General features: G+C 39.9%; 2 protein-coding genes across 10 annotated transcripts in view; one reads left to right on the top strand and one right to left on the bottom strand.

Moving 5' to 3' along the window:
* The window catches only part of ubr5 (ubiquitin protein ligase E3 component n-recognin 5), a 32,772-nt gene extending 26,637 nt beyond the window's left edge, over positions 1-6,135 (bottom strand). For all 9 annotated transcript variants that reach the window (XM_056380511.1, XM_056380512.1, XM_056380515.1 and 6 more), the window contains exons 1-4: positions 5,910-6,135; positions 2,304-2,348; positions 2,093-2,174; positions 1,250-1,326 (exon numbers count right to left, since the gene is read on the bottom strand). In XM_056380511.1, coding sequence (XP_056236486.1) covers positions 1,250-1,326; positions 2,093-2,174; positions 2,304-2,348; positions 5,910-5,971 — 266 coding nt within the window. In that variant the 5' untranslated portion in view covers positions 5,972-6,135. The remainder of the gene's footprint in view (positions 1-1,249; positions 1,327-2,092; positions 2,175-2,303; positions 2,349-5,909) is intronic.
* A 6,487-nt stretch (positions 6,136-12,622) lies between these two features.
* Positions 12,623-17,492, top strand: LOC130172314 (Krueppel-like factor 10). The gene is made up of 4 exons (XM_056380943.1): positions 12,623-12,786; positions 14,615-14,845; positions 15,527-16,499; positions 16,720-17,492. Exons 2-4 carry the CDS (start codon positions 14,624-14,626, stop codon positions 16,989-16,991), a joined length of 1,467 nt encoding a protein of 488 aa, XP_056236918.1. The 5' UTR covers positions 12,623-12,786; positions 14,615-14,623; the 3' UTR covers positions 16,992-17,492.
* The last annotated feature ends 380 nt before the right edge of the window (positions 17,493-17,872 follow it).

The following is a 17,872-nucleotide window of genomic DNA, read 5'->3' as shown; positions in this document are numbered from 1 at the left end:
TTTCAAGATATCTTATAATGGGATGCCTTTTGAGTTAACCAAAAAGTAATTTACTACAATATACGTAACCCATGTGTTCTAAACAGGCAGTTGGTAGAAACTGTGTTGTTCTGTGGCAAGGGAACTAAATTATGACAATTTTGCAGGCTTTTCATATAACAGAGACTACAATGACAACGAATTGAAATAATTTCCAACAAAATAATACAATCACATTTAGTACCATACTGTAACATAGGACAGTTGAAAACAGAAACAGGCATTCAAATTATTACTACAGCAAAACAGAGTAAAAGCAAATTCAATCTATGTAACTCAAAGTCAGGATATTAGGCCTTAATCAGCTGACAAACTTGCCAAAGACAACCTGTCGTTCTAGGCTTCCCAGCAACCCACAATGGTGTGGACTGAAAGGCTATTACAGTTGTTAACATTTCATCTTCTATTGCAGCAGGGAACAAAATATGTGCTGTGAGGAAAGGTTCGGAGCAGGGAGCTCCTCAGCCTTTTACGGCCTGATTCACATGCATATTTAGCAGCTAAAGGGGCCTTGAAAACTCTGAAATCACTGTTGGATGTTGTTCTGCTGGCAGGATATCGACAACTATCAATGAGCCATTCACCAAAAATACACGCTCATAGCCAACACAAAACAAAGCAGCTAGTAAAAAAAAAAAAAAGTCTTTTATAGAGAAAAACACACGGCAAGAGACACACACTTGCACAGCCATAAAGGCAACTGGCTTTCAAAAAGTTTCACAAACAACTTTGGACAGTCTTGCTGCTGGTTATTTGGTGGCAAAATTACAATTAATGATTTTTGTATCTGAAAAACAAATATGTCCCTGCAGTGCAATGTAACTTTGAGGGGAAAAAAAGGCAGCTCTATTGTGGAAATTACTAAATAGATAGACATCTCATCAAGCACAACACAAATGCATCCATCAGTCCAACAGCAGCCTAACAGAGCTGATGAATTCAGATCTAGTTTTCACTCTTGATAGATGGAAATCTTTGTAGCAAAGAGTCAGTGTTATTCTACAAGTGAAATCATGTCCAAATGCTTCATACTCAGCCAAAAAGGGCACATGGTCCAAATGGAATTCAAATCACAGAAACCACCATTGGTACGCTTGAGTATCTTCAGTGCATCTTGAACTAGACATCTCCACAAGCCATCTGTTTTCCAACTCAATGCCAAAGCTACAACAGTTTCAGGGACAGATCCCATCATAGAGAAGTCTCTCACCCATCGCTGCCATCCGGTTTGCTGAGCTCCAGGCGATCAGGCTGGACAGCAAAGCTGATTCTACACACACGTCCATCCTAAAAAAGATGAATTCATGATTTATAGTGGAAAACATTTGACAAATGAAGGAAAAACTAAATCATATATTCATGTTAGGTCCAACATATCAGTTTAGGGACTGAAGGCTGTATCAAGGCAAACTATTTCTTACATTATCTAAATCATAAAGCCATACACTCAACACCTCAGTCTATATGATAGTTTGGGTCTATATGCAAATTAGTGATGTGCACACAAATTATCTCATCATACAGGTGCTGTAATACTGGAACATATAATCCATGTTATAACCACATCATGTGGTGTTACATTAGACAGTAACAGTGATGTTTTTTAAAGCACACTTTGCAGAGCAAAGAATAAAGCCACAACATTTAATGCCACTCTCTTTGTGAACATGCTGCCACCTACATGAACCAGTTTGCTGACGTTTCTGTCAAAGCTCAAATAAGCAAACTGAGGTCAATTAACACATGCTTCTTCAGTGTGTCTACAGCCCTGTTCAAACTGGATTAGCCTAATTGGGGTGGTGCCCTGTGTATAAACAACACATTCTATCTATTAGATCTAGCATATGTCCACAATTTACACAACCAGAAAATAAACAGAAGCAAATTACCAAGTGTTTTATAACAAAAGCCAGAGGTCCTCTGATAATAGTGACCCAGTTAGAATGGAAATCTTCCAATTGCTTTTTTTGTGGTGGGCAGCAGATAATAAACATATACTCTAGGTCCCAAGGTGTCTGATTAATGTTAGGGATGTAATGTCTTTTAGCATTACCTCAAGGAGAAATCCTGCATGGTTTGGACCGACGACACACTGTTTCAGGGTGGCCTGCTCCAGCAAACTAAGGTGCGGATGACTGCGATGGAAGAGACAAAACATAAGCAAAAAGACAACAGAGTATTGTAGGATAATTAACAAGATCCTGCTTACAACAGTTGATCACATTGTGCAAAGCAGCCTAAAAATCCAACGTCGACAGACTCACCTATTATAGCTGTATTTGTTGAGTTTCTCTGAGACTTCACGGAGCCTGACAGGAAGATGGAGACCACATTAATGATTAGTGATTAAAGTGACCTAATTAATGTAGGTTAATTTGAGTAAATCAAAAACGCACTTCTTGCATGAACCACATATTATACAATCGATTTCACAGAAATTATTTTCAACATATTAACCTAACAGACATTTTAGGTGCATGTCCAATGGTTTCAACCTTTTCAGTTCAATCCGATAAAGCATATTAATCCCAGGGCATTTAGTTTATTTCACGTATGACTTATGTCAAACAAACGAGGCAATTTAGGAGCATAGTATCTGCCCTACATGACAGCATTAACATGACAGCACTGAGCATTAGGGATGCCATTGGTGATATTGATGGTGGTTTAAAACTCTGCATAATGTTTTGCTTGAGACATCACTTGTGACATTTGGTTGTGTGCTTGACGCTGATGCCAAATATGTAAACATCTGTGTCATAAGATGTCAACCAATGTTGACTACACACAGGATCAGACCTGGGCGAGTGGTCATACTCAGAAACTTCAGAGCAACTGAAAAGAGTGACAAAATGTACAGGACTATTTTGTTACGCCTATCAGTTACTTTAACTCAATTTCAATTTTCCAACAAATGTTTTTTCTGCGTGTTTATGTCAAACAACTTAAAAAAATTACAGTACCCCTGAGCCTCAGTGTTTGCAGATGACAGCCAGAGGCACAAGTCAGTTATAGAATATTTTAAAGACTGTCAACTTTGGCACAAGTTGCTGCAGTGATCCAAAAATAATCTAGAATTTAAAACACAACAATAAATACTGTATTTCTAAAGTTATAAAAAAGATCTTCAGAATAACAATATTATGCTTAGTCATTGAATGTTTCTCACTGCAACGCTCCTTGCCTTAACAACAATTAACCTTTTTTTTTCCCGCTGATTCAATCCAGGGTGTTTCATGCCCATCTATCCCAGTACTCCATCTGCCAGAAACCTAACACTGTCCATGCAGAAAATGAATACGACTTTTACTTCTGGAATCCAAAATCCTAACACAGCCACCCAACACCCAAAATATCCCCTCCTGCTTCAATACTTTATTGCAAAGAAAGTCTCAAGCCCACCACTCCAACATTAACAATGTCTGCTCTAGTTTAAGAATAAGTATAATCAATAATGTACTGAAAACTATACGTTATATTATTGGTGTGGACTTTATATAGTATTGTTTACAGAGTCTGTTCTTTCATTTTTCAAAGCTGCCAGCCTAATTTAATTGCTTGGCTATTGAAATTCATTGGCAGCACAAACAACGAAGAAGGTAATTAGACATATATTTCCTGAAAAATTACCTTCCACACTCACACCCAACACAGGCTGACAAACTACTTTATAACAAACTGTTGGTTTACCATTTCGTATAACCAATTTACACCTTGAGGGATGGTTATTTGATCATGCTTAAACACATATGTGGTCAAAGATGTATTGTATCCTGACTTTTGTCTTGTGAAGAAACATACATCAACTCTCAAGTCCTCATAGGTACACCTTTTTGGTAGTTCTGCCATAAGTTTCCTCCATGCGTGGTCATTACACACAGATAGAGAAGCACTGAGGCACCTGTTCTGATGAATGCCCTGATTCAAACTCAAATTAAAGAACGTCAACAAATGCCAAATTACATTTTGGGATCGAAGGCAATTACATTCTTATCTGGCTGTAGAAAATTCATCTTCAGTAGTAAGTGTAAAGGCAGCACAATTACAGATCAGGTAACAACTATTTAAATTCAATTTACATTTTACTGCCAGGTCTAAACATACAAACATACAACACTATCCATGATTGCAGAAAAATATGAGACAAGTTCTTCAATTATAAGAACTTCTCCTGTCACTCTGCTCTGGATCACTGTGGGTGACACAAATGGTACAAGGTAATGGCATAAGGTAATGGCATTTACCATTCAACTGTTCTAAAGTAGTGCGTCTAAACAGACCTCAGTGAGGTCAAACAAACCACTGGCATTTGGGTGAGGAAATCTGATCGGATGTTCATGAAGCACCTCTAATGAGCCAAGCTGGACCAACCCTCTTTATTTCAGATAGAAGCACTTATCTGCTCTGACAACTGCAAGTTCTTTCATGGAGAAGAGAGAGGAGGGGGCCTCCCAGCAGCACATGGTGACTACAGCATGCAATGGTATGCATGCCTGGGGATGAAACAGCCATGACCTCTTCAAGGAACCAGTGGTCCATACCATCAAGATGTCTGAGTGGCATTTTCAATAAGATTCGTAACCAGAAGAGTAAACTGAGCTTCCCTCACATTTAGACCAAGGCTGGTCCCCATGACTTAGATAGCACACCAACCTGCAAAAAGGGTTCAAATATTCTGAGTCCATATCCAGTTCTTAATCTCAAGGTCATTCTAAAAACACTCTTGACTTCTCAACCTCTTTGTCTTTAAGTAGAACAGCTCATTAATCAGTTCAATCTCAATGGATGATATAAATAGGTTTATCATAAATCACATGTTCTGCCAAAATACAGGTCGCACACAATTTCCTGGAGTTTTCTCCCAACTACTAATAAAGAATAGGCTCTTCAGTTTGGACGTTTCCGACAGAAACCCCATGAAACGCAGCGTAATGCATGCCAGAAGCATGTCACTACTAATATTGTGTGCTATCAAATTTACTGTGCATGTATACTGTAGCTACTTGGTGTCTGGGTAATAATGAAAGAAATTAAAATTAGTGATCACGTGAACCGTGAGGAATCCAGCATCCATCTTACACACTTTATAAGGCTTGACTTGTCTCCTTATTAAAGTCGATAACAGGATTAATGGGAATGCAATGTTGCTAACTGTACATCACTTCATATTTTAGATATTTATCTCAGTATGCAATGTTAAAAATGGACAAACGGGGTAATCATTTCCGATGGTGTTCGCTAGCAAATAATACCGTTAAACTTTCAGAAACACCCCTGTCACAAAAGACCCCCGAATACAAATATTTGGCTTTGTCAAGAGCGTGGTAGCGAATTAGCTTGCTAGCATTAGCAGCTAGCTTTCAGTTAGCTGACGTTAGCTACTTCATTGATCATGATAATCAACGAGACGCCCACAAAACAAACACTGACACATGTCAAAAGGGTGTATATGCAATTTATACACGAAAACTAGTAAAAAAAAATTCACAACGTTGTGTTTTACGACCTTTATTTCCCTCTCTTTTCCCCATCCCCCAACCCGCATTGTCTATCTCAACTTTGACTGGGAGCCAATCCTTCTAGAGAACCAAGGAAACAGCCTGCTAATGTTAGCTATTCGTACGATAGCCAGTTAACGGGCTAGCAACTAGCACTGGACCGACTGTTTAGGTAGCAGCAAGCTAACGAGGATTGTTCAAGATGCCGGGCCTTGTTTCAACCCTGGGGGGGTCATTTAAATAATTAAAACCCGAATCCACATGCATGACAATGTCAACATCGTTCAATAATACAGCCTCACCCCTAAAAACCACACATCGCATATAAATATGGATTTAAATTCTTCTTTTCCACGGGCCGCAACAAAATACCTGTCATTGAGCTGATCCTCGGTCCCGGGCAACGGGTGAACCACGAAGTGTATAGATGTCATGGGGTCAATCCAAAATCACACACAAACGTGTGGAAGATGTGGAAATTGTTAATCTTTCGATTACTGTATATATGTGGATTCATAGGAATCGTTTAATGGCGAAAAACCTCGAGTTCAGATCCCAGCCTCCTCACCCACATGCCGCCATCTTAACTCTACCAAGCTTCTTCTCTGTGTGTTGATTAGTACACATGCAACCGCTCCGCTGGTTGGACCTTGAGCACAAACAGGAAATGTGTTAAATTGGACGGGATTGGCCTCAAGAAGAAAGGCAACACTAGTGTAATCTAATATACTACACTGTGACACTCCAAAGCCTTTGTTTTCACCTGGTTCATTCGATGCATCTTTGTTTATTTGCATTTTCAAGCACCTGCAGTAATTTGCAGGTCAACTACTGCACTATTAAGACCACAGAAAGGGTTAAATATCGCCAGGTTGTCTCTTTACAAGGTAAGACAATAGAATGCAAAAGGCTGAGACAAAAGGATATGAAAATACATCCTTAACTGATGATTCAGGGGTCTAAAGACTGAAGAAATCTTGAAAGAAGGTGTGCTTTTTGAGCAGTTACAAACCAGTGCAGTAAATAATCCCATAACCTATGCTAGTTTACCAGTGAAAACTTGAAATAATGCCCCAATTTAAGTATTATTCTAGTCTTATTCGGTGCTTCCTCTATAGGAAATGTATTCTTTGTTGGTGTAATCACCAAGGAGATTACATTTGTTCATTTTTATTTTTATTCAGTTTGATACATTACTCTATACAAACTAACCTTGCAGGATATGCAGGATATTTCATATTACTATTTTATTATCTTTTACATCCACAGGTTCACCAGGTTCATGCATTCATATTTCATATATAAATGGACAAATAGGATAAATAAATGGATTATCAATTTGAGATAAAAGATGAAAAGTCTATGTCATGATGCACCAAAACCACCATTCTGTGACCAACCAAGATTTTATATCATGTCACCAAATCTTTGGGGAACAACATGGTTATACTTGGCATATTATCAGTACCACTCAGGAAATGGCCAAATTCACGAGGGACAATCATATGATGCTGCTATTCTTATACTAGCATTATATTTAAATCTGAACCAACTTAAATCTTAGCTCTATGACTGGAAGAGAACTGGGAGTCTGTTGGTGTTGGGCTCCCTACCATGAATAACTGTCAAAGTGTAATATGCCCACATTATTTAAATCCTATGAAGCTTAGGAAAGTGTTTAAGCAACAGTGGTGCAAGCACGCTCCAATGGTGCAGAAAGAAAGAGGCAGGAGACACAGAAATGTGGGCTCAAGGTCAAACTTGTGTAAAATTGACGAAAGAAAAGCCTCTGAGCAGTGCTGGATTCTTGGCCTGCTGGATGTGAGAGGGGGAGCTGGCCTAGATATGGACGCCATTAGGGAGAGGAGGGTGCACCACACATTGTGGATTAAAGAATGATATCTGAATGTAAATGTAAAATGTCAATGTGAATCAAAATCAAAAGGATATGGAGCTAATCTTTTGGTTATCGTTCTAATCTACAGCCTAATCCAATAAAAGCTTTTGTCTTTTCACACCAGCAGATGGCAGGGTTTACCTTTCATAATGAGATCAGAATTAGCCCCAGAAAGCCATTCATAACCAGAAAGTATATGTTGATTTCCTGCGCTGCTACTCAGAGTATTTGCCATAAGACAAAACTGATGTGTGCATATGGATACATACACACAGACAGAGAAACAGAGGTACACACTCTAGGTAAAGCTCCACAGCTCAGGGACTCACCAGGAACATCTATTGTAAAACATTAATTCAAAAAGAAGATGATAAAAAATATCCTCAACAACTGGAACTGAAACTGGGAGGTTTCCTGTCATAAGACATGTCTCTTAAATCTGAAATGATATATGACACAGAAAAAAAACATTTTCACTGCTCCCGCCAGGTCAGGCTCCTCATTTATCTGTCAACTGCTACACAAGTTCCCACAAGGCCAAAGCAAAGAGAATTTGGACCAAATGACTGATCCTGTTGTTATTACTATTCCTTTATCTAGTCTGACCTGCAGCTGACATTGTCAGGACTTTAACTGAACACATGTTTACAAAAGTATTGAGTCCAGATGTAGAATAGAATAACAATGTTACAAAAACTGCTCATTACCAAAGGTCCTTTTTTAAAAAAAGCAAATTCTATTTATTTAAGTATTTACTTACACAAGGCAGCATTTTAAGCATTGTCATTTATGTACATTCAAATTAGAATAACAATGTTTTTACTAACAGGTTAAAATAATAAGCAGTACTGCAGATATGATTATTTGTAATTAAAGTGTATATTTTCCTCAGATCCACTGGTCTTACTTTCTACAGCAAATACCACATGTCATGCAAAAATTGAGGATTTCTTCTCTGTTTATTGAGTTCAACACTGAGGTTAATGAAACCAGCACCATTGCCCTGCAAAAAGAAACTGAAGTCAAACAAAACCCCAGAAATCTGCAAAGCTATTTTTAGGTAGCTGGGCACTGGGTTATCAAATAACCTCTGGTGTTGTTAAATATGGGTACAAAGATTCAGGGCCAGGAAACTGCACTATCATCAGAGTGAGGTTACTGGGTTTGGAGGTTTAGGAAATTAGCACATTTCAGGCTGGAATTTGTAATTTAATTAAAGTATGCCTTCAAAACAGATAGAGAACACTATAGTAGACTCTGTTTAAAAAGATAAAGTGTTTGAGCTGTTTTTTCTTTAAATTCAATTTAATTCAGTGTTAAAATCTGCCAAGAGAGACCCAAAGCATCACCACTGACTGTTTATTGAACATCTTCCACATGCATTCATAGATCAGTGGAGCAGCACAAGTTCTTGTCAGTCAGGTCCCAACTAGAAGTATAAGTTATTCCCAGTGAGGTAACACGATCACCAGCTGGAGAGCAAGACTTTAAAATAACTCCTCTTAGTGCTGGCTGTGACATATCTGTACAGATCCAGGGCAGTATTAACCATGAAGGGGTAATTCTCCAGGCCTGTTAACACAGGTCAGTCCAGGCCTTGGGCACAAACCCTCAGCTCCAAACACCCAGTCACAGATGCTGCACAGCTTAAAGGGCATTATGTTGGCCTGCAAGTATATGAGGAATAAAGAGTAATGAGCTGTTCCTGGCTGCTGTCCTTTAAGAGGCTTTTACTTTTTGGAAAGAGACAACGTCCTTTTCTCTAACTGCAAAAACGAAGAGTGGGTCTGTGTTGGCCCAGTCTCACTTGCCATTCAACAACAAAACTGGCTGACGTGTACGAAGCTGTAACTTCAGGGGTAATGCTGCCACTAAATTCTAACAAAATCCATTTGTCCATTGCGCAACACCATGAGGATGTTGTACAGTTCTGCTCAAAAGGGCATGGCTATTTTAACTAGCTAGCACTGACCAAGAAACTGGGTCTCCGTTGCATCATTCTGATAAAACTAGGGCAACCTGATTGGCCAGAGACCAGTAACATGGCATATGAAAATATAAGTTCTTTCACTCACATTGCATGTTATTATCTCGATAATCCAATTGAAATAGATAAAGATACTGAACCATCGTAGACCACAACCATTATTGCAAAGGTCATTTCATAATTTTGTTTCACAAGTTCTGAAAAATAGAGTATTATATGTTTAGGTTGAGAGCAGCACAAATCAATATAACGCTGAAGTTGATCAGTAGCAGAGCCTTTCAGTCTATTTTGAATTGTTGTTTTGGTTTGCTGGCTCACCAGAAACATGACTAAATAAACGCTAATATTGTTCACTATCTGCCAGAAGTGTTCGCAAACCGATTTTCTGCACCTGCAGAGTGTGATAAAAGGTCAACACTCTGTCCTCAGGAGACTGTCCTCCTGTAAAAAAAAAAAAAAAAAAGCCCACAGGTCATTTGTGCAGCAGGTTATTATGACCCTTAGTTACATTTTGCTGTTAGGCGACATCTAGTGGCTGTAGTAAATATGACAGGAGCAAAGGTGTGTGCAGTGACGTAGTATAAAGAGGGAAGTCCATGTCAGAAGGAGGTTGTGGCGGTCGGGTCAACAAAACACAAAAATATGAGACAGGAGAGTTGTGTTTGATTCCTGTCTGAAATCAGCAGTTCATGTCATTTCCTTTACCCATGAGCGTTCAACAAAGTTAACCACATTGTCATTGTAACCATGACAACAAAGATCGTCAAATGTTGAGGAAGTACTTATTTTGAACCAAATCGCGATCTTTTCCTAAACCTAACCAAGTAGTTTTTGTGCCTAAACCTAACCAAGCCATGACGTAATTATAGCAACCATGGTGACAATCGGTAGGCCGCTCTCGGTACAGTGTTTATTATTGTTTATTATGGTAACCATGACAACCGAGGTCTGGTACGCATTCCAGCGTATGGGGCGCTATTTCAGAAGACACTCCTATGGGTCGTATCAAAGGGTTGAAAAATACGACCTATATGGTTGTTCAGGTTGGAGGACTTGTTGGTCCTCTGCTTGTTTTGCTGCCCCCAAGTAGCCCAAAAAAAAAAAGAAAATCTGTGAATGCAGCTTTAAGTCTGAGCTCAGTTTGGTCAGTAGCAGAGCCAAAGCCATTCTTGAGAGTAACACCAGATGGCATCAACGTAAGACATTTTCATATCCTACACATGGTGGCTTTAAATATGCCTTCAGGAAATGAATAAATTAATTTGACATTTTAGCAATTTCCATAATTAAGGCACATCGTGTTAAAGGAGCACTCCAGCAATTCAAGATAACCCTGATGGTTTCTTCTCAGATTTTAGAAAGCTCCCACCAGAGTCACAGAAGACACTATACAGCTGTTTACACAGGCCAGCGCTCTCCATGCTGAGTCGCATGACCTGTTGGTGTAGAATTGGTGTTACAGGTGAAGACAGGCAAAAACCGCAATATATAAAATATATTTAGTGTGTTATACAACAATTTTTTTAAAGCTGTGTTTATAAATACATTATAAAATAAATAAACAATAGAATATGTAAATGTTATATATATATATATATATATATATATATATGAAAATATGACATTCTTCAAACTTTGGTTTTACAGTACACATCCTAGAAAGCTAAAACAGAAGAAGTAGGTATAAAAAGTGTCAATAAAACAAGCATTTTTCATTTAAAGCGGTAATATTTCTTCACAGTGTACTGTACTGCTTAATAAAAAATATTAATTAAGTACTTATTGAGTAGTGGATAAATTGTCTACATGTTTTGATAAGAGGCATTTCCATAAAAAAGCAGAACACAAGTGTAAACAATTGATTCAGTTTAAACTTTAAGTTGGAACCAAGATGTAAAGATGTTTAATTAAACTAGGGATATGGATTGTAATTACAGAATAATTTCTTTATGTCACTTGTAGCCAGACTTTACTCTTCATTCCTGGGTATGCTTTTGAGGAACATCCCACAGTGCCAGACACAGTCAAAGTGCTGTGTGTCTGTGTGTGTGTATATCTCCATTGTGTGTCCACAGCCAGCCTTTTGTTCTGGTTCTCTGTGCTGTGTGGGAAGGTCTAGACAGCTGACACTTACCTAATCCACAGGGCTGCCCGAGGCCATCTCCTGTTGGCTGACCTCTTTCTTCCACAAAGGACAAGGGGCTGCTTATTGAGTAGCATTCAAATTAAAACATTAAAAAAGCATAGGCAAGAAAGTAAAGTCTATTCAAATCCAACTCTGACAGTTTTCCACCTGTTGATGCATCTTCCAATTTAGCAGATGAGACATCAGCTATTAATATATTAATGAACATATTTATTCATATATTAAGTCATTGTCATTTTCACAAGCAGTGTTTAATGGGTGTAAAGTGTTTAAAAGTGATAATAACAGCAACATCTCTAAGCCACCCTCCAAATACATCATGTAAAACCATTTACGGCAAAAGAATCTACTGCTTTTACACATTTCTCTCCATTTTTCAAGTGTTTTAACTTGTGTTAATGCTTCTGCTATCGTTTAATTGTAATTTCTGTAATTTCTGTAATAGTAATTTCTATATAAATAAATAATTCCAATAATTCCAATAAGTGAATTTAAGCTATTCCTGACAAATACTGTCAGAACAGTTTTCTATACTTCTGAAGGAATGAGTTTGGGACCTGATATAAGACCAACAACAAAAAAATTGGAAAATTAGTTATTATTATTATAATAATATAATAATAATATTATTATAATAGCTCTATTTCAAAGACCTGTTAAGAACCTACACCTTGCTGTGACAGATGATCACAGAGCATCTGCTTTTTAAATTTCATCTCTCCAAAATATGATTAGTCATAATAGAAGGTGTGTGTCGGTTCTGGCTGATGGAGAGGGCGAAATGACTCATCCAAGAAGGTGTGTGTGTGTGTGTGTGTGTGTGTGTGTGTGTGTGTGTGTGTGTGTGTGTGTGTGTGTGTGTGTGTGTGTTGGGGTGGGGTGGGTGTGTGAGGAAGGTAACTGAGTGTAGACAAGAATGTTTTTCACACGCCCGTGCTGTTGTGTACCACGCTGTCTGCACGGCACCGTCAGCCGCCGATCACGCACCGAGTCCCTCTCTTATTGGTCGGTGTGTAACACACCTTTGCGTGGTATTGGCCGACACGTTAACCCACGCCCCCCGTTTCCCCACCGCGTTTGAAACGATGAATGGGGACTTGGCTGAGGAGAAGAGTGGGAAACACACAGTTTTAGTTTGAAGTGTTCACACAAGACGTGAGGACGAGTAGTCAACGGTTAAACTGGAGCCCTGAACACCTCACACAGATTTACAGAGGCTGTAAGTAGATTGTTTTAATTTCTTCAACGTCATACATTTCATTTTGTATGATATTACTCTGATTTTCTTTCTTGAAGTGCTTTATTAAAGTTATGTGAGAATATACAACAACAACAATAACATCCTGACAGTGCAATTTTGATTTATAACGATGGTTGTCAACTTTTATATAACCACGTTTATCGACGTCATATCACATTAATTTACCTCCAGCTTCACTAGTGATGGTTGTTGAGGACTGTGATGGTCGCTGTGTGCTAGGCAGGTCAGGGAGGGGTTAGGTGTTGTGTGGCTGTTTGTGTAAGCAGCACAGTTGGCGCTTTTGTCCCCTGTGGAAGTAGGTGAAAGGGCCCCAGTGCTGCAGAACAGCAGCTGATCATGCTCACCTCACATGCTCCTTTACATATTCTCTATATTGATGAATGGCAAAAATCAATAGGCTTTAAAACACTGATTGAATGTTGCTCAGATGCTGTATGTCTACTCACATTATATATGGATAATTGTCATCACATTGCATTCAGAAAGTATTCAGGCCCCTCGCTTTTTGCACATTTTCTTATGTTGCAGCCTCATGCTGAAATGAATTAAAAAAAAACATTGATAAAAGTATTTAAACCCTCTGCTACACCACTTGAAATTAAGCTCAGGTGCCCCCATTTCTCTTGATCATCTTTGAGATGTTTCTACACCTTGACAGGAGTCCACCTGTCCTGAATTCAGCTGATTGAACATGATTTGGAAAGGCACCTGTCTATATAAGGTATCACAGCTGACAATGCATATCAGAGCAAAAAACAAGCCGTGAGGTGGAAGGAACCGCCTGCAGAGCTCAGAGACAGGATAGATCTCTTATGAAGGCCCTTCTCTGAGACCCTGTGTGGAGATGGGAGAAACTTCCAGGACCACCATCACTGCAACACTCCACCGATCTGTGCTTTATGGCAGAGTGCCCAGACAGAAACCCCTCTTCAGTCAGAGTTTGCAAAAAAGTACCTAAAGCACGTGAGTCAATCAGACTGAGAGACACAAGATTCTCCTGTCTGATGAAACCAAGTTTGAAGTGTTTGTCATGTCTGGAGGAAACCTGACATTACGATTAGAGTTGATTGTCCTTCTTGAAGTTTCTCCACACAGGATCTCTGGAGTGACCATCGAGTTCTTGGTCACCTCCCTTACCAAGGCCCCTCTGTCCTCATTGCTCAGTGTGTCTGGGCGGCCAGTTCTAGGAAGAGTCCTGGTCGTTCCAAACATCTTCCATGTAAAAATGATGCAGGCCACTGTGTTCTTCGAACCTTGAATGCAGCATCTTTTTTTTTTTTGCCTTCCTCATATCTGTGCCTCAAAACAATCCTGTCTCTGAGCTCTGCAGGCAGTTCCTTCCTCTTCCTGACTTGCTTTTTGCTCTGATATTCATTGTCAGCTGTGGGACCTTACATACAGAGGTGTGTGCCTTTCCAAAGACTGTCCAATCAGCTTGACCACAGGTAGACTCTCAAATGATAAAGAGAAATGGGAGGCACTTGAGCTAAATTTGTGTCATAGCAATGCGTCTAAATACTCATGTCTATGTGATATTTCAGTTCTTCCTTTTAATAAATTTGCAAAAATGTCTAAAATTCTGTTTTCACTTTGTCATTATGGGGTAGTGTAGATTGATGAGGGAAAAAAAATGTCTGAATATTTAATGTCTGCACTGTAAATCCTTAAATCCAACACAGTGACAATGTGTTTATTTAAGAAAAGTTCATTCCAAGACTATATTGTGATGTATTGAAAACTGAAACTCCATAGTCCTGACTTGTGCTAATTTTTGCTCTTGTGCTAGACTTACAACATGGACATTGAGGAGCACGACTCAGACGTCCAGAGTGGATTACGGCCTGCTCAAATGGGTGCAGGCGACATGGAGGCTGTGGAAGCCCTGATGTCCATGACTAAGCACTGGAAAACCAGGAGCTTCAGGCTCAGACACTTCAGACCCCTGACTCCGTCCTCAGACTGCTCAGAGGACGACTCTGCCCCCCTTGCATCTGCTGTGCTACAGGATTCTCCTCTCGTAAGTGAACCACATGGACTAAGATAGTTTTTTTTTTTTTAAACCTGAGAAAAAGATGGATTTTAGCGCAACATTATTTATAGTGTTGTTTATGCCAGCGGTTCGCAACCTTTTCCAACTCGGGGCCCACTTGAAAATCTCAAAAATGTTGGCGGCCCATATCCAGCCCCCTAGTGATACAGAGGCCAGATATGTTCTCAGGGCACCTTCTGATACTCCAGTTTTTGCCATGGATGAAATCTTTCAGTGTGAAATCAGAGATAGCAAGTGGTCCAGCTGGCAACAACATAAAGTTCCTATCATCGGCTTATCACAGTGATAGGCCTTAATATTAGAAAAAAAAACAAAGACAGGAGTTTTTAAACATCTTTAATATTCTTTAAAGATCATTTTGTTTATTTAAAAAATTTAAAAACATTATACATTATTATATTATTACATTGTATTCGTTTTTTTTAAATTACATCTTGTCACCAAAATGATACTGTTTTGCAAATTATTACAGCCCACCAATGCACTCCAGCCCACAGGTTGGGAACCACTGGTCTATGCTATGCTACTAGCTATGAAGGCTATATGATAATGGTGTCTTTTTTTTTTTAGCAGTGATGTAAAAGAAGATACATATTTTGCAAGTTGAGTTCATCAATAAGAATATTAACAACCTTCCTTTCCTCTCAGTGTATGACACCACCATACAGCCCACCCCACTGTGAGGACACCCATCCAGCCTCAGCAGCAACGTTACATCAACTTGCTGTAGCTGGAAGTCCAGCCTGGCAGACGGCAGAGGAGACTCATCTGCACAGACACACTGCTGCTTCTCAGCAGAGGTTCCAGTGCACCAGTGTGATCCGCCACACTGCAGACGGCCAGCACTGCTGCTGCGACGTCCATCCTGTCTCAAAGAGAGACAGACTCACTCAAGTTCACACAAAAGACTCTAAAAGAGATTTGAACTTTGAGGATGGGCTGCACACCAGAGACTCTGAGATGGTTGTTATAATGCAGTCTGACTCTGGGGATGCCACGCCACAGAAACCTTTAACTGCGACTTTGCCAAATGTTCTTAAGGACAGTCAAACCCAGATGAGACTTTCATCCCCAGTTGATAAATCAGACACACCTCAGTCTGTCTCCTCTGTCCCAGCTGGTGTTAATGGAGTTTCTCCTGTGCCTGTCTACTGCCAAATTCTTCCCGTCTCTTCTCCTTCCACCAGTGTTGTGCGAAAGCCTGTCACAGCCTTTGAGAGTCATCGGCAACACCCACTACCCACCGCATCAGCAGTTACAACTGTGCACACACAACAACAGCCCATCCAACAACAACATGCACTATTGCAACCACAAACCCAAGCGGCGTCTTCTGCCCAGGTCTTCCTCCTTGGGGGTCAGGTTGCAAAAGGCCCCCTAATGCTTCTCGTCTCTCAGCCGGCTGTTCCTACTCTGTACGTTCATCCCGCGCTGGTGACACCTGGTGGTACCAAGTTACCAGCCATCGCCCCCGCACCTGGTCATACTCCTTTGGAGCAAAGGCAAAGCTCACTGCAGCCAGAGGTGTCCCGTGTACGCAGTCATGTTTGTCCCCGTGAGGACTGCAGCAAGACCTACTTCAAGAGCTCCCACCTCAAGGCCCACATGAGGACGCACACAGGTAAGATGAAGGATATGAATTCAAACTGTACTGTACTTGTAGTATCAAGAAAGTATATCAATTTTAATTACTTAACTCAGTCAAATGTCAGCGTCCTGTGCAGACAATGAATTAAAAGAAGTAAAAAAAAAAAGAAAAAAAAAAGAGCCATGAAAAACAATGAGACACGAGAAAGTCCTCAAAATCCTTAATTTTCACTCCTCTGTCTGTGTTGCATCAGGTGAGAAGCCCTTCAAATGTAAGTGGGAGGGCTGCGAGAGGCGGTTCGCTCGCTCCGATGAGCTGTCTCGCCACCGACGAACCCACACGGGAGAGAAAAAGTTTGTCTGTCCCGTGTGCCACAGCCGCTTCATGCGTAGCGACCACCTGGCCAAGCACGCCCGGAGACACCTGGCGATGAGGAGGATGCCCTGCTGGACGTTGGGGGTCACCCAGTCTGTCGACCTCGCTGCTTCCACAACACTCAGTCTCCCCTCATCAAACTCTCTCTGACGGATCCAGGCGAGACACCAAAGTAAAAACTGTGAAACTGAACGGGGCTGTGTCTCCCAGCACAGAGGATCGTGTGCCTGATCCGTACACATCACCTGTCGGCTCAACACTTGCACAACACTGCTAAGCCTGAAAGCAAATAAAATTGCATGTGAAGTCTTTGCTGCTTTGCTGTTGTTTAATAATTATAGTTGAACAAGAACGAGGTGATGACACTGTAAACAGACATTGACTTGACTTCCAACTACCGTGTTGCCTTAAACTGAGCAATTACACTGAAAGTATCAAATATAGACAGTATTTTGTCATTTTCATAACACTTTTACAAATCCTGCTAAATGTACATTTACCTTTCAGTGATATTTGACCAAAGAATGTTGCCTGTTTTTCTTTTGAGCCATATGAAAATTTATTTGTTCTACAACAATTTTGCACAAATGTTTTTTTCTTGGATGAAAATTAGAAATCTTTATTAAACTAGAACACATGTTTACAGATGTTCAGATGTGTCCAGATTCTTTACTGCAGTTACACCTTGAATTACAGTGTTATCTGTATCTGGATAGGGAAACATTGGTGTTGATGTCACGTAAATGCAAAGGCCCATGGAGTGGATGGCATTACTCAAATAACACATCCCGAAAGAAAAATATTTCACATGCACTGACACTGCAGACTTAGAATAACTCATGTTCAGTAGTTCAATGGTTCTGATCCCTGTACATTTAGCTCCTCAAACCAAATCCCTTTTAGCCTGTGGTCACATATCCAGGATGAAAATTGGATTACTAAACTATTTGACAGAGGCTTATCAAATATTTAGCTGTGTCTGTACAACAGCAGGAAGGTTTCACTATGTACATTTATGGTGTGTTTATAAT

This window comes from Seriola aureovittata, chromosome 7, assembly GCF_021018895.1.
Source record: "Seriola aureovittata isolate HTS-2021-v1 ecotype China chromosome 7, ASM2101889v1, whole genome shotgun sequence".
Classification (NCBI taxonomy): Eukaryota; Metazoa; Chordata; class Actinopteri; order Carangiformes; family Carangidae; genus Seriola; species Seriola aureovittata.
The sequence above is the reverse complement of the archived record's forward strand: the minus strand, read 5'-3'. Positions and strand labels throughout refer to the sequence as shown.